Source organism: Canis lupus, chromosome 18 (genome assembly GCF_003254725.2).
Source record: "Canis lupus dingo isolate Sandy chromosome 18, ASM325472v2, whole genome shotgun sequence".
Classification (NCBI taxonomy): domain Eukaryota; kingdom Metazoa; phylum Chordata; class Mammalia; order Carnivora; family Canidae; genus Canis; species Canis lupus.
The window spans coordinates 46,204,469-46,230,871 of NC_064260.1; the positions used below are offsets into that span (position 1 = coordinate 46,204,469).

General features: G+C 61.9%; 2 protein-coding genes across 7 annotated transcripts in view; one reads left to right on the forward strand and one right to left on the reverse strand.

Annotated features, from left to right (window-relative positions):
• Positions 1-6,985: 6,985 nt before the first annotated feature.
• The window catches only part of IGF2 (insulin like growth factor 2), a 28,808-nt gene continuing 9,390 nt past the window's right edge, over positions 6,986-26,403 (reverse strand). Inside the window, exons 3-7 of one of the 6 annotated variants that reach the window (XM_049096577.1) lie at positions 24,792-25,046; positions 19,690-19,783; positions 12,713-12,876; positions 10,720-10,879; positions 6,986-10,542 (exon numbers count right to left, since the gene is read on the reverse strand). In XM_049096577.1, the coding sequence (XP_048952534.1) occupies positions 10,303-10,542; positions 10,720-10,879; positions 12,713-12,876 (564 nt within the window). In that variant the 5' untranslated portion in view covers positions 19,690-19,783; positions 24,792-25,046 and the 3' untranslated portion in view covers positions 6,986-10,302. Of the gene's footprint in view, positions 10,543-10,719; positions 10,880-12,712; positions 12,877-14,552; positions 14,706-15,538; positions 15,937-19,689; positions 19,784-24,791; positions 25,047-26,403 lie in introns of those variants that run through there. The other 5 variants (XM_049096575.1, XM_049096578.1, XM_049096576.1 and 2 more) reach the window with 5 other exon arrangements.
• Positions 13,276-25,854, forward strand: LOC112663093 (collagen alpha-1(I) chain-like). Its single transcript, XM_035701332.2, has 11 exons — positions 13,276-13,348; positions 14,208-14,407; positions 15,348-15,662; positions 16,125-16,597; positions 16,710-16,864; positions 17,008-17,282; positions 17,396-17,768; positions 17,888-18,155; positions 22,682-22,753; positions 23,352-23,671; positions 24,528-25,854. Exons 1-11 carry the CDS (start codon positions 13,276-13,278, stop codon positions 24,629-24,631), a joined length of 2,628 nt encoding a protein of 875 aa, XP_035557225.1. The 3' UTR covers positions 24,632-25,854.

The following is a 26,403-nucleotide window of genomic DNA, read 5'->3' on the forward strand; positions in this document are numbered from 1 at the left end:
TACTTTGATTCAACACACGGCTGGATTTAATTTGCTAATTCCTTTATTTACAATTTGTGCATCTATCTTCACATGTGAACTTGGTCTGCGGTTTTTCCTCGTTTTGTGCTATCGTGATCAGGCCTTGGTATCGGGGTCATATGGACACAGAAAATGAATTGGAAGTGTGTCTGTGTTCTATGCTTGAAACATTTTGTAGAATGATCTTGAGCATTAAAAAAAAAAAAAAACAGCAAAACCACACTTGCCTGTAAAACTCTCTGGGCCCTGTGCCTTTTTCTAGGGTAGGATTTTATGATTTTTCAGGCAGCTCCTTGTTTATCTACATGTTCTGATTTTTCACATCTTCTTGAGACAATTTCCAGATAGGTGTTCGCTTCAACAAGATCTTTGAAAAAAAATCTATTTAATCAACAAATATTTTTCAACCTGTACAAATGTTCCAGACTCTAAAAAGCAGGAAATACTACAGTCTAAACAGCACATAGAATTTCTTTGAGGATAGACATTCATAAAATTTCATTTTCTCTGCTCTGCTCCCTCATCCCCCACTAGGACAATCTCGAGTGACCACACGGGTAGATCTGTTTCTTCTGCAGTTTCTGTGTACCCATCCACATATCCAAGCATGCATACACCCATCTATACCTCTCTGTGCCCCTCTATCCACCCCCACACACACACACCCGTCCACACATCTACCCATCTACACATATGCACATCTACCATCTGCCCTTTCACCCATCTGTCCATTCATGGACTCTGTACCAGGTACTGGGCTAAGCACTGGGGTGCGTGGCTGGGAGATATAAGTGCGGGAAAACCAAATAAAGGATCAAAGTGGCCCCAACAGTCTGCAGCTGTGAATGGAATAGAACAAGATCAGATGCTGTACTGGGTTCCAAGGAACCAGGGACCCAAAGTGGCAAGCCTGAGTGACTAATTCTGGGGGGTGCCACCCCCAAAGTCCAAGCAGGCCTGGTCCACTGTAGGACCTGCCCAACCAGGGAGTCAGCCATTGTTTGGTGGGGGTACCCTGGGGAGAGGAGACAGGATCAGGGCCCCAAGCAAAGCCTCCGCATAGCCAAGGCTCTGGGGCCTCATTTGCTGGGTAAATGATGAAGGAAGGAAGGATGGATGAGAGGCAGGCAGTGAGCTTTCATGCTGGTGCTGCTAGAGGCTGGGACTTGGCTGCACCCAGATCCAGGGGGTGGGAGACTCCTGGCATCTTCAGCCCACCCCCCCCACCTGCCAGAACACCTCGGCTCCACTGGAGGCCTGGAAACCTGTGTCCCCCAGAGCCACCAGCTGGTGGGGAGACCCTGGCTGGGAGCACCCCAGGCTCCTGGGTGCAAGGAAGGTGGGGGTGGGAGTCCCCGTCCTCGCTCCGCCCCCCTCACTGGTTCTGCTGAGAACTGAATCGCCTTATCAGAAAGTCCCTTGAGTGACTGGTTAACCAAATAGCTAGAATTCCTGCTCCAGAGGCACATCTGTTCCTGATCGAGGGGAGGCCAGGGATGACAAGGAAGGGAGAAGGAAGCAGAGGTACAGGCCAGACCTTCCAAAATGATGCTCTGGCCAAGCAAGGGGGTGGGGGCTGCCAGCTTCACAGGAGCCGAACTGGATTGTGACCAGGGCCTACAGCAGCAGGAGCACACCCCCTCACCCCACCTCCACCCCCTGCCCCCACACTGGGAGCTGGGCCCTGCCCTCCGGGGTAGGGGGCGGGGGGTTGTGGTGGTGGGATGCCCCGCAGCATGAGGGCACATGTGCAGGGGCTTCCCACCCGATGTGCCTCCCCACCCTGCTCGCCCCGTTTGCACCTAACAGACCCACTAACCCTTGGGCCTCAGCTCGCCCGGGCTTTGACCATCTTTCCAGAGCACACATTGGAGCAGCTCCCTCTCCCCTTGAAAATCCTTCCCTGCTGCCCAGAGCTCCCTCAAGGTCAAGGTCAGGTTGGGCTTAGCACTCAGGGCACTTGAAGCCGTGGCCACTGTGCGCCTTGTGTCCCTCTCTGTGCACCCACACCTGTGCCTCGCTCATGCAGAATGGCAAGTCCATCCCAACCCACCCATGCTGTTCCCTCCCCCTCCACGATCCCCTTCCAGCCCTCCACATCCTGCCAGCTCCTGCACACCCTTCAGATGCAGCCTGGTGGTCTTCCTCAGCTGTGGGGTTCCTGGGGCATGTCTGCCTCACCCCCACTAGTGAGTCTGTGATGCACCCCTCTCAACACTGGAGTCCGTCTTCTCAGACCCTGGCTCCACAGCACCCAGCCTGGGGCACAGGCAGTGCACAGGTGCAGAAAGGAGCCGAGACAGCAAGGAGAGGTGATGGGAACATGAGCAGGGAGAAGCAAGAGGAGGGTACAGGTGAGGCTGTGGGGCATGGAGGGGTTCCCCAAGGGCCATGGCAGGCCTAGGGTGGTATGCATGGGACAAGGGCCAGTCCTTCCTCCTGGCCAGGGCTCCTTGCGGTCCTGCCTGCCCCCCACTAAGTCCTGGGAGGGGGATCCCTGCCTGGCTGCCCCACGGTCTAGGCTAGGATCACAGCTCTGCACCTGCCACTCCACCTACACTAGTGTGTGGACGCTAGCTCCCAGGCCAGGGAATGTGCCCTCCCCGTCGTCGTGGGCTCCACAGCCGAGCTGGGCAGGGGGACGTGGGCCTCTGGCATTAGGACAGGAAGGAGTGGGGGTAAGGCAGACAGCAGGGAGAAGGCCCAGGGACCCCGTGTCTGTGTGGAGGGATGGGAGCAGGGGCTGGGGGCAGATGCAGGTGGGGGAACGTTGGAGGGAACAGGGCGAGGCTGCATCCAGGCTCCTCCCTGCCCGTTGCTTCCCGGAAGCCCCTCCAACTAGACAGACGGGTGCCCCAGACTCTGGGCCCCGGGATGCTCCCGGCCCAGCCCGTGTCCCCCGTGTCCCCCTCTCCAGGCCGGCACCCCTTCTGCCCCTCCGCGCAGCGCTGAGGGCACGGCCTGGGGGAGAGGGCCGGGCTGGCGGGCCAGGAATGTTTTGCGGCCAGTGTAAACAGATCGTTTCTGTCTGCCTGGGGGGGTGGGGGGAGGGAGTTGTCTTGAGCTTTGTTATGTTCTGAAAAAAAAGGCTAAAAATTTGGGTCAGAAACCACAAACTGTTTTGCTTTCGGCGTAACTGGCACAAACAGGCATTTTCTCTTTGGTTTCTGGCCGGCTGAGGCCTGGGCTGGGAGCAGGGAGAGAGGCCGGGGGCTGCGCTCGGAGGGGCTGGGCAGGTAGAGGCTGGGCCGTGGGGCCTGTCCTGGGCCCCCTGACCTGGCTACCCCTGGCGGGGAGCGCCGGCTCTGTGCCAGGCCTGGGCGGGGAGCAGCAGGGGACCCTGGGAGCCCCAGCCAGCAGGGCCGGCGGACTGACACAGGTTGCTGGGGATGAGGCCTGGGCGCCGCAACCAGGCGGGCGGTCCAAGGCCAGGAGGCCGCTAGGAAGGCGAGGGAGGGCAGCTGGGTGAGGAACCCCCAAGGGCGAGGGTGATGGAGCCATTCTTGGCACCGCCCAGGCCCTCCTAGCCAGCTCTGCGCTGGGGGCTAGGGATGTGGGGAGGGGGGACCCCCGGGAGGCTGCCACGTCAGTGCACCTGCACTTCCCCACTGGTCCAGCGGCAGGTGGAGGTGCTGCACGGAGCCTGGGGGGTGGTTACCGGGATAGGAGCAGATATCCAAGGGCCCGGGAGAGAGCAGCTAGTGTGTGTGAAGAAGGAGGAGCCTGTGGAGAAGACAGGGAGGTTCTCCAGATGCTGAAGAATGTAGGGCACGAGTGACCCCGGAAAGCCTGGCCTGGGGTTTGCACTCTACCCCGTGGCCCATGGAGGGTCCTAGGGGGAGAGTGGCATCCTGCAGGCTGGAAGAGGGCACGGAAGAGTAGCTGCAGGGGAGATGAGCTGGACAGCAGCAGTGCCCAGCTGCCGGTGGAGCTGTGGGCTTTGTCCACTGACCGAATGGGGGGTGGAGAAGGGCAGGAGACTCTGGAGTGGGTGAGGGGTACCGGGTCAGGGGTCTGCAGGACATGGAGGGAGCTGGATGGACCATGGCAGAGGCCACTTTGCAGTTCGGTGAGAATGCCAGACAGAGACCCCAGTGGGCGTCAGTAGCCCATAAAGTAAGTCCATGTCTCCAGCTCAGGGAACAGCCCGTGTCCTTCCAACCACTCACAGCCAGGCTTCAGTGTCACCCTCTGCCTCCAGCCTGTAGTTGCTTACCCAAGCACCGAGCACCCTGGTGAGGGGGCACGACGGCGGGCTTCCGTAAGGGGGTGCAGGTCTGCAGACGGGCAGGTATCTGCAGGAGAGTGGTCCAGGCATGCGCAGCCTGTGCCAAGGCCCCAAGGCAGGAACATGCTCATGGGTTTGCCCAGACCCAGGGGTCCTTCTGGGGACTTCGCTTATCTGCAGGGAAATAAGGCGCAGACCTCGGCCCTCTCTGACATTTTAAAAGCCCACCCGGACTCCACGGGGTCGGGAGTGGCGACAAGCAACCATAGGAAGCGGGTACTGCAGTGTGGCCCCAGGGCTCCTCCAGGGTGGATGTGTCACCTGCTCTGTGCCCTGCGGCAGCCTCCACGCCTGGAACAGGGATGGGGGCGGAGCAGGTGTCTCCTCATGTAACTTTCCTAAGTGACCACAAATTGGGCTGCTTGGAGGACGGAATCTATTCTCTCCTGATTCTGGAGGCCAGAGTCCAAAGTCAGCTCTCGGGACTGAACGCAGGTGTTCCAGGACCAAGACCCCCCTCCCTCGCCACCTCCCCCAGCTCCCAGGGCTGCATCGGCCCCTCCCCCATGGGCCCGCCCCTCCTCTCCTGTCCCAGGGACACCTGTGTTTGGACTGAGGCCCACCCTGATCCGGGATGAGCTCATCCCTCACTGACCCCTGCAGAGACCCTTTTTCCAAACAAGGTGACATTCACAGATTCCAGGAGCTGGGGTGTGGACATGTGGTCTTTTGGGGGAGCACCACTGAGCCCACCGTAGGGATCCGCAAATGTTTGTTGAATGAGTGACAATGGCCTATACAGCCCCCATCCCCGCCCTGACCTCATTTCTCCCACGAACCCCTCCCCCAGCCGCAGCCCCTCCTCCATCCCTAACCCTGGCCTCCCCAGAGAGAGGTCCCTCTCCACTCACCCCTCCAGAACCCCAGGTCCTTCAGGCCTGCGCTCCAAAATGACTTTCTCCAAGGGATCCGTCTGCTTCCCAAGAGCAACCCCACATTGCCCTCCATGACACTGACCCTGTGGTGCCCTGAACATGAGAGCGCTCATCCACATGTGGGAATGAATAAATGAATGAATGAATGAATGAATGAATGAGTGAATGAGGCCCCGGGGATGAGCTGAGAGTTTACAGAGCAAGGAGAGGTTGAGAAGCCTAACTGGGTAGTCCAGGCCTGGGGGGGCTCAGCTGGCCAGGCAGAGGGGAGCAGGGTCCACGCTAACCCAGAAGGGCTGCCAGGAGCTCAGGAGGGGTGACGGTGGTCTCAGGAAAGCCAGGGCAGGCAGGGGTGCAGGTGGGCTGGGCTGCAGTGAGGGAGGGCCCTGGATGAGGTGGGTGGGCAGCTGGGGAGGGCATGGCTTGTCCAGAGCTGGGAGGAAGGGGGACCCTGAGCCCAGCATCCTGAGAGCCCCAGGAAGGGAGCCAGGCAGGGCTCGGTAGGTCTTTGGGGGCTGGTCGTGCATGGGGCTTGGACCTGGTCTCCAGGGAGGGCAGAAATGGGCAGGGCGGTTCATCTTGAGCTGTCTTAGGACTGCAAGGGCCTGGGCCCTCTGCCCCGTCTGGTGCCCCCAGCCCCACTTCCATCATCCTCAGGCTGCAGCAAGATAGGCACAGTGTCCCAATCCAACTGGCTCTTTCCCTCATCCTTGGAGGCTGGTCCTGCTTCCTCCAGGCTGCCCCCCGGGGTCCCTCAGCTTGGAATTCTCAGTGCAGTGTGGCCACCCATCTGGACACCCCTGGAGACCTTGGAGGACTGGCTTTGAGCCTGCCACAAGTGCCATGCTGGGAAGTACTAGAAAATACTAGAAACAGAAAGGAAGGGGCTCAGGAGGGGAGGCCTCCCCTAACCCAGCCAGAGCCTGGGCCTGCCCGCTGAATGCCACCCGGTCCCACTGCCCCTCTACCCACCACGTGCACCTGCCAAGCCAGGGCTTGGGGGCGGGGCAGGGAGGCAGCAGGCTCAGGTTCTGTCTGGCCACCTTCTTTGCTTTTTTATTTATTTAAATTCAATTTGCCAACATACAGTATAACCCCCAGTGCTCATCACATCATGTGCCCTCCTTCGTGCCCATCACTTAGTGACCCCCATCCGCGCCCCCTCCCCCGCAGCAACCTTTTGTTTTTTCCCCAGAGTTAGGAGTCTCTCATGGTTTGTTTTCCTCTGATTCTCCCCACTCAGGCTCGCCACCTTCTCCCACCAGCCCGAGGAACCTAAAGCCCAGAGCCAGAGCCGTCAGGGAAGGGCGCGTGGGGCTGGGGGGGGGGTCCTCTGCTGCTGTAGCCTCCATCTTGGAGGGAGGCTGAGTGTGTCTGTGTGTGCAACTGGACAGGCAGTTGATAGGAATCCCTGTGTCCAGCAACAACTACAGTTTCCAGAAACTTTCAGACCTGGTGGACCCCCAGCACCCACCCCCAGGCTGGGAGAGATCCCTGGGACTGGCAGTGGAGACACTTCACTTCTCACTGTGGGCTCTTGGAAACCACCCCACCCCGGGGCCTCTCCTGCCTCAGGGTACCCCAACTTTGAGGATTTGGTGCCTGAGAATGTCCTAGAGCAGGACCCTTGGCCCCATGCAGATGGCCATGGTCACTGCTAAGAGCGTGCAGGCTTTTGGGCTGTTCTCACTTGCCCTGTGCACTGTGAAGGCAGCAGAGGGGTGCCTGCACCCCCAGGGACCTCCCTCCCACCCTCCTCAATCCTGAATGCAAGTGAAAAAGCAGAGAACTCAGAACAAGATACATTTGAATGCTTTATTGGGATTGCGAGCGATAAATGTTAAAGACAAAACCCAAGCAATGAATTTTGCCAGAAATATCAGCATGTTAAAGGGGTCAAGTGGAGGCCCACACCAGCCACTGCCAGACAGATGGGCCGCGACAGTGGGCAAGGTGACATTCGGTGCTTGGCGCGTGGGGGGTCTTCAGGTGATGGTGGGGGGGACCCAAGAGGGAGTCCCGCTGAAGACAGTTGAGGAGGGAGAAAAGATGGACAGCCACAGTCGGGGCTCAGGAGGTCAGATGGGGGCCCGGGTCAGGATGGCGGAGGACCCTGGGAGAGCTGCTTGCTGGGGGACACAGAGGAGCGTCAGCAGACGGCCTTGGAGCACCCACCCCACAAGAGGCAGAATGTAACACTGGGTGGGGTGGGCATCCAGCAGGATGGGCAGGCAATTTGGGGTGCCTCCAAGTCTTTTTGGATCTCAGGCCAATCTGTCTGGGTCCCAATTATGACAATTTGGCTCTTTTCGGCTCTGTCCAATAGTCCGAATGGCCCACTCCCCGGACGCCTGCCGAGGGACCCTCTGTGCCGCTGGTGGGCTGACACGCACCGCCCCCTGGGCCATGCCAGCCCCGTCACTGGGGCCCAGAAGCCTCGGGCCTCTAGAATGCTAGTCAGGCTGCCATGCAGGGGGGCTGCACTGAGGGCAGAAGTGGGGGTGAGGTAAACCTCCCAGCCGCCCGGATCCCCGCCACAGCCCTAGGCTCCGAGATGGTGGCTGGTTCGGTATCACCAGACCCGTGGGCCTCGGGGCCCAAGCGACCCCAGTCGGTGGACCATTCTCGCAGCTCTCCTGCTCTGCAGGGCCTGCATCCTCCTGACCTCCCCTACTCCCCGACCTCACCCTGCCTGGGCCCCAGGATGCCCCGTGGAGCTCTGAGCCTCCTGGGGACAAGACAGGGTGCTGAGGAAACGGGCAAGGTGTCACCGAGGGGTGGGGGGAGGGCTCCCCAAGTGCACGGAAGGCGACCACCTGCTCCAGCCCGATGGAGCCCCTCTACTTACACACCTGCAACCCCTTCCCCCCCAGCCAGCCTGGGCCAGCTGGGGGCCCCTTCCTGGTGGCCTCCGAGCACCTTCCGGACACCGAGGAGACGCCTCCCCGCCCCCTCCTCCGCTCCCCAGGACCTCCGGGGACCAGCCACTGTCCCCACAGGCCAGGCCGGGCAGTGGCCCACTCCCATCCCTCAGGCTTCTCCGTGGGGTGCAGTGGCCAGCGCCCCACGGAGGCCCCACTCTCCACTCAACCCAAGCAAAAGGGACAGATTAAAACAAAAACCAAAATGGGACGATAAATGGCGGAGAGCAGGACGTGCGGCTTTACCGCGGTGGTGGTGGTGGTGGTGGTGGTGGTGGTGGTGGTGGTGGTGGCTTCGTACGTCATTACTTTGTCACTGCTCCCCTGTTACATGGGACGGGAGTAACGTGAGCGCATAAAAAGCTAAGGAGGGATCAAAAAAAAAAAAAAAAGGAAAAAAGCCCCAGGAGAAACCAATTAAAGGGGGGAAATAGATCAATTGGCGTAAATTTGGGTTCCTGATTGGATTGTAATTCTGCACTTGTTGCTCCTGACTTGTCAACTCCAAACCTCACGGGACCACTTCCTACTCTAGAGCATCCCCCCACCCAGCCCCCACTGCCCCCCACCCGCCCCTCCAACCGCCAGACTTCCCACACTCCCCACCATCCTTGCCTGCCTCCAGGGGACCTCCCATTTCTGAGAGGCCCCAGGGGGCTGGCAAAGATGGTCCCTAGGTGTGCTGGGGGTCCCAGATCTTTCTCACAAGAGCACACCTAGGGGGTCAGGCTACCGGGTAGGGCACGTCTTGCTCGGCTACAGCCACCTCCAGTCTGGCCAAATCAGTTCCTCAGTCTGCATGATGGCAGGGGGCACGGGTGCCGGTGGGGCCTGGGGGTGTCGGGCTCACACCACGGGGGCCGTGGGTAAAGCCACCTCCCTCACCTCAGAAAGATGGATTGCTCTTCTCCCACCTGAGGAGCGCATCCCAGGGGCCAGGAAGGGAGCTCAGGACATGAAAACCACACCAATGAACAGCTCAGAGAGCGGTCTGACGTGCACTGTGCTGGGTTCACCCATCCGTGTGCATGTGTGCGTGTGTGGGCATGAGGGTGTGCAGGTGAGGGTGTTTGTGTGTGCATATGTGTGAGCATATGTGGGCAAGAGCGTGTGTACATGTGTGTGAGCATATGTGTGAGGCAGTGTGTGTGCATATATGTGTGAGCATGTGTGTGAGAGTATATGCATGTGTGTGAGCATGTGTGTGAGTGCATGCATGTAGGGAGTGTCTGCAGGAATGTCTGTGGGTGTGTGTGATTTTTAGGGTGGGAATTATGATGTAAGATTTTGCGACGTGGGTTTTGGGAGGATGGATTTTAGGTTGTTTGGGGGTTTGTGCCAATTAAAGTTTATTCTCACAAATTTCGGTGTTCATGTTCTGTTCTCCCCTCCTTTCGCCTCCCTGGGAGCCCCCATCTAGCTCCATGGTGACTTTCGAGGATGGGAAACAGAGTGAGGAACGAGTCTGGGGGTTTGCTGTTGTAAGAAGGCCAATTCTCCCCAGATGTGGCCAGAATTTTGCCTGAGGAGGCGAGCCGGCTGCAGATGGTGACGTGCCTACCTGCAGATGGGGTCCCTTCCTTTCTCCTGGAGGTCAGGCGCTCGAGCCCACGGCCAATCTGACTCGAGGTCCCTGGGGAAGAGAAGGAAGGGGGGGGCCTAATTCTTTCATGATGCCAATTGTTTTTAAGCCAATTTGGTTTTGGTATTTTTTTTTTTTTTTTTAGCCAATTGATAATTTTAGGGTTGTTTTTTTTTAACTAATTAATTTTGCTGGTGTTCCTAAAAAGCCAATTTGTTTTAAGGGGACTGATGTGTGTGTGTGTGTGTGTGTGTGTGTGTGTGTGAGAGAGAGAGAGAGAGAGAGAGAGAGAGAGATATTTTCAGAAATTCGTAGGTTTTTCTGTTGTGTAATTTGGGATAATTTGGGGGGGGTAATTTTGGGGGGTTATGAAAGCCAATTGAGTTTGTACATTTTTAGAGGTGTTACTAGGATCTCCTCAGCCTGATGGAGAGGGCCAAGGAGAGAAGAGCCTGACATGGGGAGGTTGGGGCATGGGGGCTGGGGGTGGGGGAGCCCGCAGAGGGAACGCGACCTCGAGAGATGTTAGAGGCGGGACCCGATGGAATGGCCCCTGGTCAAGAGGAGGGCACGAGGTGGACGGTGCCGTCTTGCAGAATTACGCGACATTTTGGCTCACTTCTGATTGCCGGATGCCTCTGGAGAGGCGCCCCCGTGGGTGGCGGGGTCGTGGGTGGGCAGGGCGATCAGCGGACGGTGACGCTTGGCCTCTCTGAACGCCTCGAGCTCCTTGGCGAGCATGCGACCCCGCCGGGCGCGCAGGAGGGCAGGCAGACCTCTGCGCAGGCGTTGGGCGGACTGCTTCCAGGTGTCGTATTGGAAGAACTTGCCCACGGGGTATCTGGGGAAGTTGTCCTGAGGGGGAAGGGCCAGTCAGGGGGTGCCTGGCTCGTGGGGGGCCATCCGATGGGTGACCAGCCATGACCACAGCGTGGGGACCCCAGTCACACTGCAGGCCCTGGGCGCCGGCCACACCCTGGTCCCCCAGCTCAGAGGTGACACCTCCCACCCCGACACCAGGTCCCCTCTCACCGGAAGCACGGTCGGAGGGGTCGACACGTCCCTCTCGGACTTGGCGGGGGTGGCACAGTAGGTCTCCAGAAGGGCCAGGTCGCAGCTACGGAAACAGCACTCTTCCACGATGCCACGGCTGCTGCGGCGGGTCACGCGGCTCGCCGGCCTGCCTGGAAGTCCCACAGGGGGAAGAAGAGCCGCACTTGAGCACCGGCCCCCACGGTCCCCCCACAAGCGGGCTTTTGGCCGGTGGCCGCCCAAGGCAAGCGGGGGGAGGGCAGGACAGGGGGATAGCCAGCCTCGTGGAGGAAGGGTGTAAGAGTGGGCAGGTGGGGTGCCCAGGAAGGACAGGAGGGGAAGTGGGGGTGCATGTGCCAGGACCAGCCCCTGGCCTCCTGGTGCCTCCCTGCTCGCATGGAGAGTGGACACAGCCCCCACCCCAGTCCCGCTGCCCAGGGAAGTGGGGAAAATGTGCTGGCATGAGGCCGGCTCAGGAGGCCGCCCACCAGGGATCCAGCCCCCACAGTGCGGGGCACAGGGTCCCATCTTGAAGGCCAGGTTGGGACGCAAGTGCCGCCGTCCCTGAGCAGAGCAGGAGCCCGGGTGGCTCCCAGCCCTCGAGACGCCACGCTGAGGCAGGCTTGGGAGAGGAAGAGGAAGACGGGAGGGGAGGAGTGAGGACCTGCATGAAACCACGTCCTCCTTTCCTCCCGTCCTCCCCGTCCCTCCGCTGCTCAGGCTCCAAGGTCAGCTGCGAGGAAAGGTCTCGGCCCTCACCTTGGGGGGCCAAGGGCAGGCACCCCTGGGGAGGATGTCCCACGGGGGCAGGGGGCTCAGCCGGGCCCTCCTGGCAAGGGACCCACTCCCTGGGCACCAGACCCTACCATGCCACTTCCTGCCCCCAAATGAGGCAGGTGCTCACGCGAGAGAGGGCACAGGTGAGACCAGGGTGGCCAGGGCTTCAGAAGCAAGGAGAAGCAGGAGCGCTTTTCAGAGAGAAGCTGTGAGATACTGAGGCTGGTGTTTGTGGGTAAGTAGAGGCTGCAGAGGGGCCTGCCACATGTGGAGTGCAAGGGCCAGGCCTGACCATGAGGGCGTCCCCCACCCCCACCCAGCTCCGGCATCAGGGCTAAACCCAGGAGGCATACTTGCCCTCTCCACCTGCAAGGTCCACCTGGGCCTGCTCCTCTGCCCCATCCTTAGGTAAGGAAACGGAGGCCCAGCTTTCTGGGAGGTGAGGTCAAGGGCCCACACCCCCGAGGAAGGGATCACCTCCACCTGGGGGTTCCACATGGGGACGGGGCAAGGAGAAGCAGAGGTCTCAGGGATGGAAATAGAGAAGCATGAGGAGCAGCCAGAGAGCTCTTGAGCCAGCAGGTGGGCACCCCACATGGTGGCCCGCCCCCAGTGCTGTCCGATAGCAGGGATGCCTCTCACCCCCACTGTGCCCAGGTGGAGCTGCGACAGATGCTTTGGTTTTTACTGGTCTCTGACCTATTTTATTTAATTTTAATTCAGGTAATCCCACTGTCGAAAGGTCGGGCACGGTGCAAATGTGGGGGGAACTTCAGTGCTCACAGCTCTGTCTGCAAGCAGGTCCAGAAGAAGTAGTGAGGGAAAGCAACCCCCTCCCTCCCCCTCTCCCAGTCCAGCGCCCCCACCCCCACCTGCCAAGCGCTGGCCTCCACTCAGATATCCCCCCTTCCTGGGAGGAGAGTGTTCTACTTCAAGTCGTATTGTGGACAAGTCAGGGAGTGTGAGCCCACCCAGGCACACTGCAGGCGCCCCCTAAACGTGGACTCAGTTGTGCTCACAAAGGCTCAGAGCAAGAGAGCCTGGGCGGTCACCTTGTAGGAGTTTCCCTCTGCCTGGCCCCCCACACCAGGCATCCTAGAGGGCGTCCACAGGCATCTGGGTGATGGTTTGGCGGGGGGGGGGGTGCCCTCCAGCATTTATTGAGTGCCTGCTGTGTGCGCCCTGCCCCTGGCCTCACCGCACGCTGAGCTACTCACTGAAGTAGAAGCCGCGGTCCCCACAGACAAACTGGAGGGTGTCCACCAGCTCCCCGCCGCACAGAGTCTCACTGGGGCGGTAAGCAGCAAAGCAGCACGAGGCCAAGGCCAAGAAGGTCAGCAGCACCAGCATCGACTTCCCCATCGGGACCCCCATCGGCATCTGCGGGGTAGAGGGAAGAGGCCATGAGCTCACCCGCCTGCCCCGCTGGGGCCTGGCCCCACCACCTACCCCCAACCCCAAACACCAGCCCAGCTGTCCCCTCGTTCCAAGTTCCATTACAGCTTGAGAGCGCGGCGTCCTCCTAAACACGAATCTTTTAATTGCAGAAATAACACGCACTTTCACTGCCCAGGCGGGGTGCCTGAAGCACATCTCTGATTGGCACCGGGTGCTGGTCAGCAGTCTCATGTGGGGATGATCATCCCCCATCATCACCCCAGCAGGAGCTCAGCCACCCCCAGCTGCCGGACACTGAACCTGGCCTCTGGCCTATGAAGTCATGGGGGCGGGGCCGCACGGGGCAGTGGCCACTCCTCGGACCTCCCAGCATCAGCCAAGATGGCAGACAGCCCCACCCCACCACAGAGCATGTGCATCCCAGAGGACCAGCTACCCCCCCCAGCAGCAGGGGGTCCTGCAGGGCCAGTCCCACCCCTCCCCCTCCCAGTCTGTGGCTGAGCAAAGCCCAGGTCAAGGATCCAGTGGCTAGTGCCAGTGCCAACCACACTCCCAGAGGACCTGCTCTCCTGAATCGCTCAGTCCCCCACTCCAGTCTGCCCTGGGCACCCTAAAACACAAAGGCCAAAAGCGTTCTTTGCAGGCCTGGCATCACACCACTCAGGGCTAGACACACTTCAAAGTCCCTCTGGGATCACCAGATCTTCTCCCCACTGGGGTACCAAACCCCACAGGTCAGGCCACCTGGAGGCTGGACACCAGGTCCTCAGGGCCCAGTCTAGAAGGACACACCCCCTGCATAGGCTGTGTGGCTGCAGACCCCAGGCAAGGGTTAACCAGATCTCTTAAGGGTTGGGGGGGCTTGGGAGGGGCTGCTTGAGCAGGGGCTGCCCCTGCTCCCTCCAGAAAGTGGAAGCCCCTCCCCACACTTCCAGGCAGGCAGCCCCAGTCTGCCCTCCGCAGGCCCAAGTACAAACCCTTTCAGGGGTGACAGTCACCGCCGAGTGCCTTGGAGCCCACTGGCACCCTGATGCTACCCACGCCAGGGGCTGGGCAGCCCGCCCAGAGGTGCCCCTCCCAGGCTCCACACCCAGTGGGCATGTGGGGGGGGGGGGCACCAACCAGCAAGCCCCTTCCCAGCCTGGAGCCAGGCTGCAGCAGGCTAGGCCCAGGAAATTTCTGATGCCATAAATCCTGTAGGAGAGGAGGGGGAATAAGAAAGGAGCGCGATCTCCCTGAAACCCGCAAAAGAGCAGTGGGCAGCTCCACAGCAGGATCTAAGGTGCCACCCTGCTCACCTCCTCCTGCCCTAGGCCGCGCCCCAGCCAGGCTCCCAGGCTGCCCCCGCTGCTGCCCCCTTCCAAATTCTAAGAACAATTTGGCCAGCAAGCGACTGGGCGCCAGCCGAGCGGCAGCTGCGTCCTCCTGCAAGCCCGGCCACTCTAGTGCGGGGTCTGGTCCAGAGCACAAGCGGAGAGCAGAGGCCGGAGAGGCAGGGAGAGGTGTGGGCCAGGTGAGCAAGCCCGGGAGGAGGGAGGGTAGGGGTGAGGAGGGCAGAGGCAGAGAGGAGGGGCCGAGGGGCCGAGGCCCCAGGCCATCAGCAGGAGGGCAGGCCGGAGCGAGAGGGCAGCGGGTCCTCGCTCAACAGCCCTGGTTACCTGCAGCTGGACAGGAGGCTCGCTGGGGTTGGTGGAGGAGGAGGAAGAGGAGGAGGAGGAGGAGGAGACTGGAAGGCTGCCTCACAGGAGAAGCTAATGTCCAGTTTGCAGGCTGGTCAGTGCTTCAGCTTTTATGTGTGAGCGGGCTCCTCCCAGTCCGGGCTCCACCCTACCCCCCACCCCTCTCCCGCTGACCACTCCCCCCGCCCCCTTTGCTCCCGCCCCCTCGGTCCTCGCAGCCAGTCCCTTCTCTCCTGCACCCCCAACAGCTAGCCCTGGTCCATCCCTTAGCGCGGTACCACGGGGTGGGGGTGGGGGGCTCCTGCTGCACCCCCAGCCCAAGCAGGCACCGGGAGATGTGGGGGGAGGCGGTTAGGACGGGGGGCTGCTCTACACCTCCTTGTATGGAAGGTTCCATCTGCCCACTGGGCAGGGGCAGTTACCCTCTGTGGGCTGAACACCCCTGCCCCCGTGCGCCTCCCAGCAGCCCCTCTCCCCAGATTCCTGGGTGGAAATGTTGGGGACAGGGAAGGGGGGGAAGCCGTGGGGGGGTCCTCTGCAAATGTGGCGCCTGGTCTGAGCCTCTTGCCAAATCGCCCCCTCTTCCATCCTGGCCCCGCCCACCCCGTCTTCCTCCTTCAGTCTTGCTGGCACCGAGTCAACATACCAGGGTGGGTTTCTGAGCCTTGCGCCCCTCCTCGTTACCCCGCACCCCGGGGACCAACAGGGCCCTCCCACACGCGGCGGGGGTCGCGGACTCTCTGCAACAGCCCCCTGCACCCACCAACCGACCAGGAAGTCGGCTTTGCGGACAGCGCACACCTCCCCGGGCACGTCCCGGGGCCCCTGCCCAGCGCGCGCACCACCACCACCCCCCCGCCCCGCTCCGGCGGCGCAGGGGGAGACCGGCGCGCGGCCCCTCCGGGCAGGCCCCCGCCCCCCCGGGCCCGCAGGCCCCCTCCCCTCCCCGCACGCACGCCGCTTACCTGGAAGCCGGCGCAGCTGCCGCCCACCTCCCTGCTGCGTATCGCAAACCGAACAGCGGGCGTTGGCCCTCCTGCCGGACACTCCTCTGCCAGCGCCGCTCTGGCCGAGTCGCGGGGGCCGAATGTGCGACGGGGCAGAACGGGGGATGGCTTTTTTTTGGGGGGGGGACTCTTCTGATAGTTCAGGGAGGGCGGGCTGTCTGCGGGCCGGGGCGGGCCAGATGTTGTACTTTTAGGGGGGGAAAGGGTATCGGGAAATGAGGTCAGCTGTTGTATCAAGGACAGAGGGGGGCAGAGATAGTGAGAGACCCAGAGAGAACGTGAGCGGGGGGGGCCAAAGAGAGGGCGAGAGGGAGAGAGGACAGCGAGAGGCGGGCAGGCTCGCAGCGGGGGAGAACAGCGCGGAGAGAAACAGAAAGCGTATAATTAATCCACTTCGGGACGGCGGGGCGAGAGGGCGGGCGTGGAGGGGGAGGGAGTCGGAGGCGAGGCGCTGGGGGGGGCGGGAGGGAGCGCAGGGCAGGCTGCGGGCGAGCGGAGCGCGGGCGCCGGGGCCAGAGGCCAGAGAGGGGCCGGGGGCGCACAGAGAAGCAAGGGCAGGGCGCCACGTCGAGGGCCGGGGAAGGTGTGGAGGGGGGCGGAGCGGAGGGGCGCCCGAGCCGCGGACGCCCGGCTCGGAGCGGGCCGACGGAGCCCTCTGCCGTCGCGAGCCCGGGCCCGGGAAGGGGGTGGCGGTGGCGGAGGCGGCGCCGAGCCGCTCGGGACGCGGCGAGGAAGGGAGCGGCGGGCCGCGCGCCGGGGAGGGCTGGGGGCAGCGCGGGGGATGACAACGCCGGCGGCCTGCGAGCCGGACTGCCTGCGGGGGGGACCGCCTCCTCGGGCGAAGCGGGGAGAGGGCGTTGAGGTAGATGGAGGAGGAGGCGGCGGGGGTCCGCAGGCCCGGCGGAGCGCGGCCCCGCCGACGGCGCCCGAGGCGGGAGTCAGCAGCGTGGCGGCGGGCGGCGAGGACGCGGGGCCGCCGGCCGGGTGGAGGCGCTGGCGGGCCGAGCGCGGGCGGGCGTGGGCCAGGAGGCGGGGGCGGCCGGAAGGGGGGGGCCGGGGGCCGGCCTGGCCTCACGCAGCTCCGCCGGAGAGCAGGCGATCTGCGGGCGCCAACGCCCGGCTCTTATAGCCGCGCCACCCCGCGGCCCGGCGCCCGCTCGGGCCCCGCTGGCCCCGCGCCCGCGCCAATGGGCGCCCTCCGGGCGCTGGCCCCGCCCTCGGACCGCCCCCGCGGCTCGAGCGAGGGGGGGCGAGGGCTGGGGGGCCCCGGGTCCGGGGGCGACGGTGGGGGGGGCCGTGGGGTGCTCGCGGCGCGGTGGGGTTGGGGGCGGGGAGCGGCAGAAGGCGACAGAAATCCCGAGTCCCCTTTCCAAAGTGTATAGGGGGAGCCCCCCCTTTCGGGTTCCGGGGAACCAGGGGTTCTCTAGGCTCGCGCACGCGGGGGGCGCGAAGCGGGAAAAGCAGGCGGCATTCCCCGCGCGAGCCGCAGCGCCCGACGGACAGCGAGGGTGCAGGTGGTCCGGTGCCGGGCCAGGGTCCCCGAGTCTCGCAGGGGGCGGGGGGAGGGGTGGGCTGCAGGGCAGGGCGCAATCCCCGGGCACGGGCGGGCGCGCAGCCGCCACCTGCCCGAGCAGCGCGGCGGCCGGAGCCTGAGCGCCCCCCGGTGCCGCGGGAGCTGGGGTGGAGCCGCGGCGGCCGCCAGGTGCGGTCCGCGGCAGAGGCCGGGCGGGGACCGGGCGGGACAGAGCAGCAGGGCGGGAACCCGCGCCCCGATCCTACCTGCAACACCGAGCTCACCGGCCTTCGTCTAATCAGCTCGCCTTGGGGGCCCACCCAAAATATCCGGATAATGACTCCCGCGTCCTCAGGGCGCTGGACTTGCGTAGAGTCGGGTTGAGCCCGGGGGGCCACCACGATAATTTGGGGGTCTGGGGAAACCATCTCCTGGAGAGTGTGGACGACGTCAGAAGTGGTGATTTTCACCAAGTCAAAACCACGCACGAGCCCGGGCGCCCCAGCCGCCCCCCGGCGCCCCGGCCACCCGTGCCTCTCCGAGGGGAAGGGGCCACGGCGGAAGCCCGCGCCGGCTCGCCCCCTCGCTCCGCCATCAATCACCTCTCCCGCGCTGGGCGCGCGCCTCCCCGAGTCCCCTGTCCGGCGGACGGGAAGGCTCCGCCGCGCGCACTGGGTGCGCCTCTCGTCCGCGTCCCTGCGACCCGGGGCCCGGCCCTCCCGCCTGGGGCCCTCCCTCCTGGGGCTCTCCCGCCTCGGGGCCTCCGAGCTTCCCCACCGCTGCGGTCTCTGCAGACAGCAAACGGAAGCGGCACGGGTTTGGGGCGCGCGTCCCCAGGAGCGCGGCCGCCAAGCGCCAGCCGTCCGCAGGTCCCGCGCCCCGTTCCGGGGTCCCCCGCGCGACGACGGCGGCGGGCGGGCGGGGAAGCGGGCGGCGGCGGCGGCGGGGAGCTCACCGCGAGGCCGGAGGCTGCAGGCTGCAGGCTGGAGACGGCGTCCGCGGGCGCACGAGCAGCCGAGGCGGCGAGCGAGCGCTGTGCGGCGGCGGTGGACGCTGCTGGAGGTGAGCGAGACCCCAGGGGCCGTCCCCAGTGTCCGGGGGCAACGCCCAGTCCGTTGGAAGACCCGGGGACAATGCCCAAATTTGGGGGAAACTGGGGGCAATGCCCAGTCGTCCTCCTGGACGCGGGAGAAGCACTGCCCACGTCCTGGCGGACAGGCTGCTGGGCCAAGCGTGTCGGGGGAGCGCGGAGAGAAATGTCCCAAATCCTAGGAGCCCCGGGGCCTTCGCGGGAGACGAAGGGTGGCCGAAGAGCAGTGCCCGCCGCGCGCGGGGCAGGGAACAATGCGCACGGCCCGGGAACGCCAGGCAGAGCTCTGTGTGCTCTGCTCTGCGGATAAAGTACTAGTGCCCGACCTCGGAGACCCTGGGCAGGCCCCGTCCGTGTGGGGTCCTGTAATCAGTGACTCAATTTGAGACTGCAAATACAGGGTCCGAGTTTGGGGGATCAGTGGACCTTGCTCAGTGCCACGGGGGCGGGGGCGGGGGGTGGGGGGAGAGACGAGAGATCCTAGTCTAAAATATGGGGACACCCAATATGTTGGTCAGCAAGCTTAAGGGGGCCCCAGGCCGATTTGTGGGAGATAGGTTTTGGGGTGACTGGGGAAATTTTCAGAGTGAAACCTGGGGGGACCTCAGAGGCACATTATCTGAAATTGGGGAAAGTGAAACACTGAGCACACTTTGGGGATCCAGGAGAAATATCAGCGTGCTGGAGGGACTTAGATATTCACTTCCACAATTTAGAAATGGAACTTAGTGGCCTGGAAGCGGGTGCTGCCAAGGAAGTAACCTCCATAATTGTCCTGGCTCTGGAGACAATCTTCAATATCCTTTAGAGACTCAGGAAATACTATCTAAACCTGTGACTGTGATCCGTACATCGGGGAAATGCAGAAAATCCATGTCCGCTTACATTTTAATTTTTAACTGGCTTCAATTAGTTTATTTTTGGCGAGCAGGAAAAAAATTATCCTGTTTTCTTGGTCACTGTCTGCATTTGGGGAACCCAAGTAAAACATGTCCCAAGTTTTGGGGATCCATGGGGCTTCTCCAGTGGAGGCAGATATCTAAATGTCAGGGACCCTGGGTAGTAGCCAGGAAGCTTGTAGGACACAGGCCCAGAAGACCTGAGGTTTCTAGGGTATTTTTTGATCCCTGGACATTTTCATTTAGGAGTGGGGCATGCAAAGTTGCCTAAATTTAGGGGGACTTGGGGAGCAAGGGTCATTAAATCAGAAGACCCAAAATTCAATGTTTAGGGGTGGTGGAAAGCTCAGTTGTTTTGTGGAGGAAAAAAAAAGTCCCAATTTAATTTGGAGGACTGGGAGACATGCCTCAATCTGAAGACCCCCAGGAAATCCATTTTTGAATCTAGGGATCCAGGGAAGTTGTTGAGAGTCCTCAGAAAAATATCTAAGTTTTAGGGTAAAAGTATTAAGAGTTCGTAGGTTGCGAGGCCCGGAAAATCAGTGTCCAAAACTGGTGATCTACAGAGAGCTTGCCATGTGCGAAAGACCCAGGAAAAGTTACTTACATTTTAGGTGACTTTGTGGGTGTGCAAGATGCTCTGGAGTCCAAGAAATCAGTGCCTTTCTGTGACCCGAGTGTAGTAATGACTGTTTTCGGGCCTGGAGGGCAATACGTGATATTTGAGAGAGCTCAGCGTGTTCAAATATAAGGGATCAAGGAAAGGGTACAGTGTCATCCTGGGGTTTGAGATCACTGTGTGCATTTCAGAAAATCCTGATCTTTGTCAATAAACCAGTGGGACACAGGGAGTGTTTTAACGCTCAAAGTGTTATTATGGTGGAGAGAAAATGTTCCGAATATTTGGTTACTGGGGACACTCAACAGAGCCCAGGACAGCAAGACTTTTGGTTTGTGTAGGGGTTTGTTTCCTGTGTGCTGTGGCCCAGGGGAACCTGCATAACCCACGGTCACAATTAAAGCACATCTCGAGTCATTGCTCCGTGTGCTTTCTGGGGCCTGGGTGACAGTGTCTGATCTGTAAGGGACCTGATTAGTAACCAAGAAGCTTGGAGAACCCTGAAAACCAGTGCAGTGCGTCTGAATTTTCATGGCCCACACATACAAAAATATTGCTCAATGAGATCTGGGGATCAGAAATCATCCTCTCAACTTTGTGGAAGTCAGAAAACCAGAGTGCAGACTATTTATGATTCAGAAAAGGGCTCGGTAGGCTCTGGGTGCAATGCCTCAGTTTTCGTGAAGGAATTAGGGAGGCTCGTTCACACTTTGGAGGTTCTGGGCAAAGTGCTCAGTGTTTTGGGGGGACCTGGGAGTCTTCATGTAAGATTTAGGGAACCCAGGCTGGTGCCAATACATTTGTGGGATGCGGAGGACAGCGTCCTAAAGTGTGGTGAACCAGGAGAACAGGGCTTCAGTGTGGGGGAGCCCGGACAGACACAAGCAGGCTAGCTTCAGAGACCTTGCAGTTAGTGCCCCAAATTATGGAGGCACAGGGAGAAAGCTCCACTTGTTTTGGAGACGGTGCCTAAGTGCCAGCAACACCCTGTCCACCGTCTGGGGAGCCAGGCAAATTGGTCAGCAACATGACCCGGGGTTAACGCTGAGATTTTAGGGGAGATGGGATGGCGGTGCATCAACTGGAGCAGGGCATACACAACTGCTAACAGCCTGGGAGAAAATGTCCAATGCGTTGGGGGACCCAGGCCACTAGGTGACTGGGGAAGCCTGCGGGGGCTTGCGTGTCTCCAGGTGCCCGGACATGGACATGCGAGAAAAATCTCGTGGCCTAGGGAAATGCATGTAGAGGACCTGGGAGCAAGCCTTCAGTTTGGAGTGTCACAGGGGGAAAAAAATAATAACGATGCCCGCGCTTGGTAGGAGCAGGGAGGTCGCGCGGGGGGCTGCGACCCTGGAGGTGCAGCAGTGGGGCTCCCGGGGCCGGGCAGGCGCCGCGCCGCCGCCGCCGCCGCTCCCCCGCGTCTGGGGGCTCGCGCGCGGAGCAGGGGCGCCCTCCCGGGGGACGCGGGCAGGTAGCGCCGGCTCCTGGGGCGCGCGCCCCGGAAGGAGAAGCGCAGCTCTTTCCCGGGCCTTCTGGTCGCCGGGAGCGCGCCTGTGGCAGCTGCCAGGCTGAGCGGCCGCGGGGCGGAGGGGAGGCACCCGGGACCCGAGAGGGAGCGACTTGGGCGCGGCGCCCCGGCGCTCCCGGGGCTCCCCGCTCCCCGCTGGGCCGCCTCCGACGCCGGCCCCGCGCTCCCCGCCGCCGCCGCGCCCCACGCGCTCCCGCGCTGCGAGCCTAGGCGAAGCCGCATCCCGGCGGCCGCCGCGGGCAGGCTCGTCCCCGGCTCGGCTTGGGGGCCCGGGAGCACCCCACACAGCCACCCCCGCGCGCCCGGGCACCCCGCGAGCGCGCTTCGGGCTTCAACCAGCCCGCACGCGGGGCCAAAACCAGTTTTGCCTGGAAACCCGAAGAAGGGGGTGCTGGGGAAGAAGAAGGGAGACCTGGGGGGGGGGGAACACTGCATGGTGGCTGGGGCACCAGGGGTCTCCTTTCGTTTTCTCCAAGCATTTTCTTGCAAAGCCTCACTATCTCGGCTGGGAAAGGCCAGTTGCTTAAAAGCCAGTGTTGCAGCTGACGCAGCCGCAAGGCGCTGCTGGCACGAACAGGGTCACCCCCTGGACCTGAGCGACCCTGGGGGTGGGCAGCATCTGAAGGGTGCAGAGCTGCCAGGAGGAAGGCACTTCTGGGGCACAGTGGGCCAGCGGGATCCCGGGGCCACTGCAGTGGGCACTGCTCAACCCCATGGTCACCCCTGAGAGGGACCCCAGCTAGAAAGGGCGGCTCGAAGCCTGACATTCTGGGAAGGCAGGGGTTAATGCCATTGGACAGGTGTGGGGACCCAGTCTAGGCTGAGGCAGCCCTCCACATGGTTTTGGCAAGACAGGGAGACCCCCCCCCTCCCCACACCACCACCATGAAAAACAGCCCATTTTCCACCCAGGCCAGGCACGTGGGGAATGTTCCCCCTTCAAATTCCAGTCCGCATCAATCACCCCGTGTCCCATTCCAAGAACATCTGGCCTGTCTCCCCCCCACCCATCACCGCCCCCTCCCCTCTCCACCAGCCGTGTAGACTCCTGTGTCCCCAGCTTTCAGGCCTGTGCGGGTGTGCCTGGGGACGGAGGGAGGGCGAGAGGGGAGCTTCCAGCTTCCATGAACCCTGGGCGCCTTCAAGGTGCTCTCTGCTTCATGGGGACCAGTGAATTTTGGGGCGGGGAGTTGAGTCCCTGGGAGCCCAGAGCACATTTCCAGTCGTCCCCCGGAAGGGCCTCAGCTTATGGACAAACCCAGGGCTCCCTGAGGTTCTGCGCTGGGCTCCCCACCTTTCCGCCAGGCCTGCTTTCCAGACTGGGAGTGGGAGGGATGCTGAGGTGAGATCCCCTTTGCAAAGGGTGGGCTTTCCCCCAGTTAGGGGTGCATGCGGAGAGGGGGGCACAGCAGCAGCGGGGGGTCCCCATCCTGCTCTCTGCTCACACAGGCGCCCGCCCTGGAGAAGCCTCTGCCTGGTGCTTGGAGACATGCCCTTGCAGCCTCTGCCTGGACCTTGGAGGTAGGACAACTGAGGCCACTTTGGGGTGCCAGGCTGAGGCACTGGGGCAAGGAGGGGGGGTTGCATATGTTCTCCCTTCCCCCTTCTCCTCCCCCCCTCCAAGAGCTGCCCGCTGAACCGTAGCCTTATTTAGTCAAAAAGTATGGCTAAGGGGGCAGGCTTGGCAGGGGCAGATCCGGGTCACCCTGGGGCTCAGAAGAGGTACTGACTGCCCCCAGCCAGCACCAGTGTTAGGCTGTCCCCGACTTCCGGCCCTCCACTGTAGGACAGGAGCTAGCTGCAGCAGCCTGAGCGGTGGTGGGGCTGGGGTCTCTCCTGCACAGAGCTTGGCTGGCAGCACTTCAGCCCCAGCGCCACCCTCCCCCCTGCCCTGCTCCAGCCCCGGCAGCAGCAAGAGCCTCCCCTGCAGACCGCAAACCCCTGCTCCACGGAGAAGGAGAAGAATCGTCCCCCCACCAAAATTCGGACTCACCCTAAGAGCGTGGCCCCTACGCCCCAGGCCTGCGGCTGCGCTCTCGCCCGCCTCCCGGCTCCCCTGCTCCCCTGCTCCCCTGCTCCCAGCAGGCGGCCTTTCTCCTTCAAGGGTTTCCTCCCACAGCTCTGGCTCCGAGCTGGCCGCTCCCTGCTCCCTGGGACCAAGCCCAGCGTTTTGCAAACTCTGCTCCGTTCTCCGAGGGTCCCCTGAGCGCCCCTCCCTCACCCACCGCAGAGCACCCGCCACTGATGCGCACGCGGATCATGGACTGGGCTCCAGGAGGGGCTCCCAGCTCTGTGTCAGCCCCAGCTGGAAGCAAGGGACAGGGACTCGGACAGAACCAACAGGACCCGACGGCACCAGCCACCCAAGGCACCAGGCGGCACCAGCCACCCAAGGCACCAGGCACCACAAGCCAATGATCCATGAAACAAAAGCTGAAAGTAGGTAGGGGTCGGGTGGGGGCCCCCAAGGGAGGGGGTGAGCAGGCGCATTGGGGAGGGACCCAGGCACGGCCACTATTGTGCTATTTTATGTCGTGTCCAAAATAAAGACACTTTAAAAGTGTCATGGCCTCTCTCTCAGATGGGCCAACCGGGCTGGAAGGGGGTCACCTGCTGGGTCCCTCCCTGCCAACTCTGAAGGGGGACCTCAGTCACTTTAAGGTCCAGTGCAGGGACAGATACCCACCCTGCCCCCACTTCCAAAGCTTCCCGAGACCCTGGAGCTAAGCACCCCTCTAGGGCAGCTCTGCCTGAGCCCCTGTCCCAGTACCTTGTCAGTGAACTAGCGTGGCAGTCACCTCCAAGCCTGCTTCAGAAGTGTCCCAGGCGCTCTGACCCCGGGCCTTTCTATTCTCCCCCCCAACCCCCACTCACACACACAGGAAGCCCCTCCGGCTGAACACAATGGAATCCTGACACCGGTGCTTGTATGGCCCCGTGCAGCGCTCAGAGTGCCTGTGTGGGCCCTGGGTCACTACCTCCCTTTCCTCTCATAATCGAACAGCCAGGAGGTCTGAGACTGCCACCTACTTTGACAAATGGGGACACAGAGAGGTCAAGCCACTGGTGCAAGGTCCCACAGCCCGGCAGCCAAGAGCAGGGAGGACCTGGGTCTCACATACCCCAGGCCCGCTTGCCTGGGCTCTCCAGCTTCTGTCCCTTTGATGAGTTTCCCCTCTCCCCCAATGCCCCTGTTGCTTTCCTTCTCCTTCCTCCAATTCTCTCCCCACCTGGTCCATGTCCCCTGCCTCCTCCCATGCACGGCTCCCTCCCTTCCCTTGCCTTCTTTTGCCAGGAGCTCCCTGGCCAAGGACCCCTGGAGGAGCCCAGAGTGCAAGGAGCCTGCTGTGCTCACACCAGGGACAGGCACCTGGAGCAGACCCCCTGAATCACAGATGACCCGCCGTGTGACACTGAACACACCCCAGCTTCCCCAGGCCTGGTGGGGAGGGGGTGCCCCTTGGACAGAAGGAAAGGAGGCCCTGGCACCCAGCCTGACACTTGGAGAGCTCAGCCAGCTGACACCTCTGCCTGGCCCTGGGGATCTGAAGACACTCACCGCTCTGGCGCTGGAGCTTGCTGCGGGTCTCAGTGCTGAGCGCGGGGGGACCACCTGGGCCACAGGCCGCAGCAGCTCACCTCAGGGCTGGGTTCTCGAGCGGCTCTGGCCGACTGTGGCTCAGGCTGCAGTTCCGGCTGGGGCTGCGGCTCCAGCTGGGGGGCAGCCTGGGCAGGGGCCTCTGCAGGATGAGATGCCAGGCCTTGGGGCTTGGGATCTACCTCCCCCCCTGGGAGTTCGGCAGTGACTCTTCCCCTGGGGAAAACACAAAGGTGTTCCTGAGATGAGCACTTTTAAAACAAATCCCCCCAAGCCAGAGCCCTTCCAGTCCCCTGGCTGTTCAGTGGGAAGGCCTGCAGGTCACCTTGCCAGGGTTTGGGGTGGCAGCTCCTCTTCCTGTTCCTCTGGCTGCCTACCTCCCCCTTTTTCAAGGTACAAGGGAAAGGGGAAGTGGCCCACAGTTCACCTAGGTCTGGGCTTCCCAGCAGCCAAGCCTGAAATGGTGCCTGCCCATGAAGAGGCAGGAGCCCCTTCTGGGGGGGTGGGCTGCCCCTTCCTGGCTGGTGTGGATGTGTGCCTGGGCATGGGGTGGGGGTTGCCCACACAAGGCCTGCCTTGGGGATCCCAGCACACTGTGTGACCACCCCCTACTCTCCAACATTCCCACCTTTGCTGGAAGCAAGGAGGGGGCCAGGCACAAAGCAAAGGACACATGGTTCTGTATGCAGAAGTCAGCTGGATGATTGGGGGGTGGTGCGGTGGGACACTGGGCTTCCCTGGGAGATGAAACCCATCCCCACCAGCTGTATGGAGAAGTCTGGGACCCTGGATGAAGGGGAGAGAAGCTTCACATGCAGAATTATGCATGCTCCCTGGGGAAACTGCCCTTGCCCCAATGTCCATTCTGTGGGAATGAGAAGCACCAGGAGAATCTGGGGAGGGGGCATGCTGGCAGGGGGACAGGAGCTCTAGTCTTCCCATCCTGCTGAGGGGTACCAAGGCACTTGGCCATCCTTTGTCCTCCTCCTCACTCTCCTTTCCAGTTATTTAGTGGGATTCTTTGGTTATGGTTGGGAGGGGTAGGGAGCGGGGAGAGGGGGAAGCTTTACTTTTAAAATGGTATAAAAAAAAAAACTGTTCCAAAACCTCGGGCCCCTGGCCCCTCTGCATGGTCTCCTGTTTCTCTTTGGTTGGGATTGGTGGTAGTGGTTGGGGGGGAGGGGGGTTTGCAGCAAGAGCAAACTTCTCACACAGAAAAACCCTGCCTTTTACATTTGCAAGAACAGCTGTTCACTCCCGTGGAGAAGAACAGCCCTACCCTCCACCCCTGCCCCTCCCACTCTGCCTGGCAGATTAGTGAAGGAAAACCTATTTTCCTTGCAAAAGCCTCTGTGGCTCTGCATAGCCCTATAGAAGAGCCCCTCCCCACTTGTCTTTCCTATTCCCTCCAAAGTTGAGGCTACACTTAGGCAGCTTGCCCTAGGCCCTCCTTCCCACAGCACAGGTTCTGTCCCCCCTTTCAGAAATGGGGATCTTGTTAGCTGCCCCAAGCCCCCAGCCCACCCATGCCTCAACACAGCATGCAGTGCTTCTCACACAGAGGCTGCAGCAA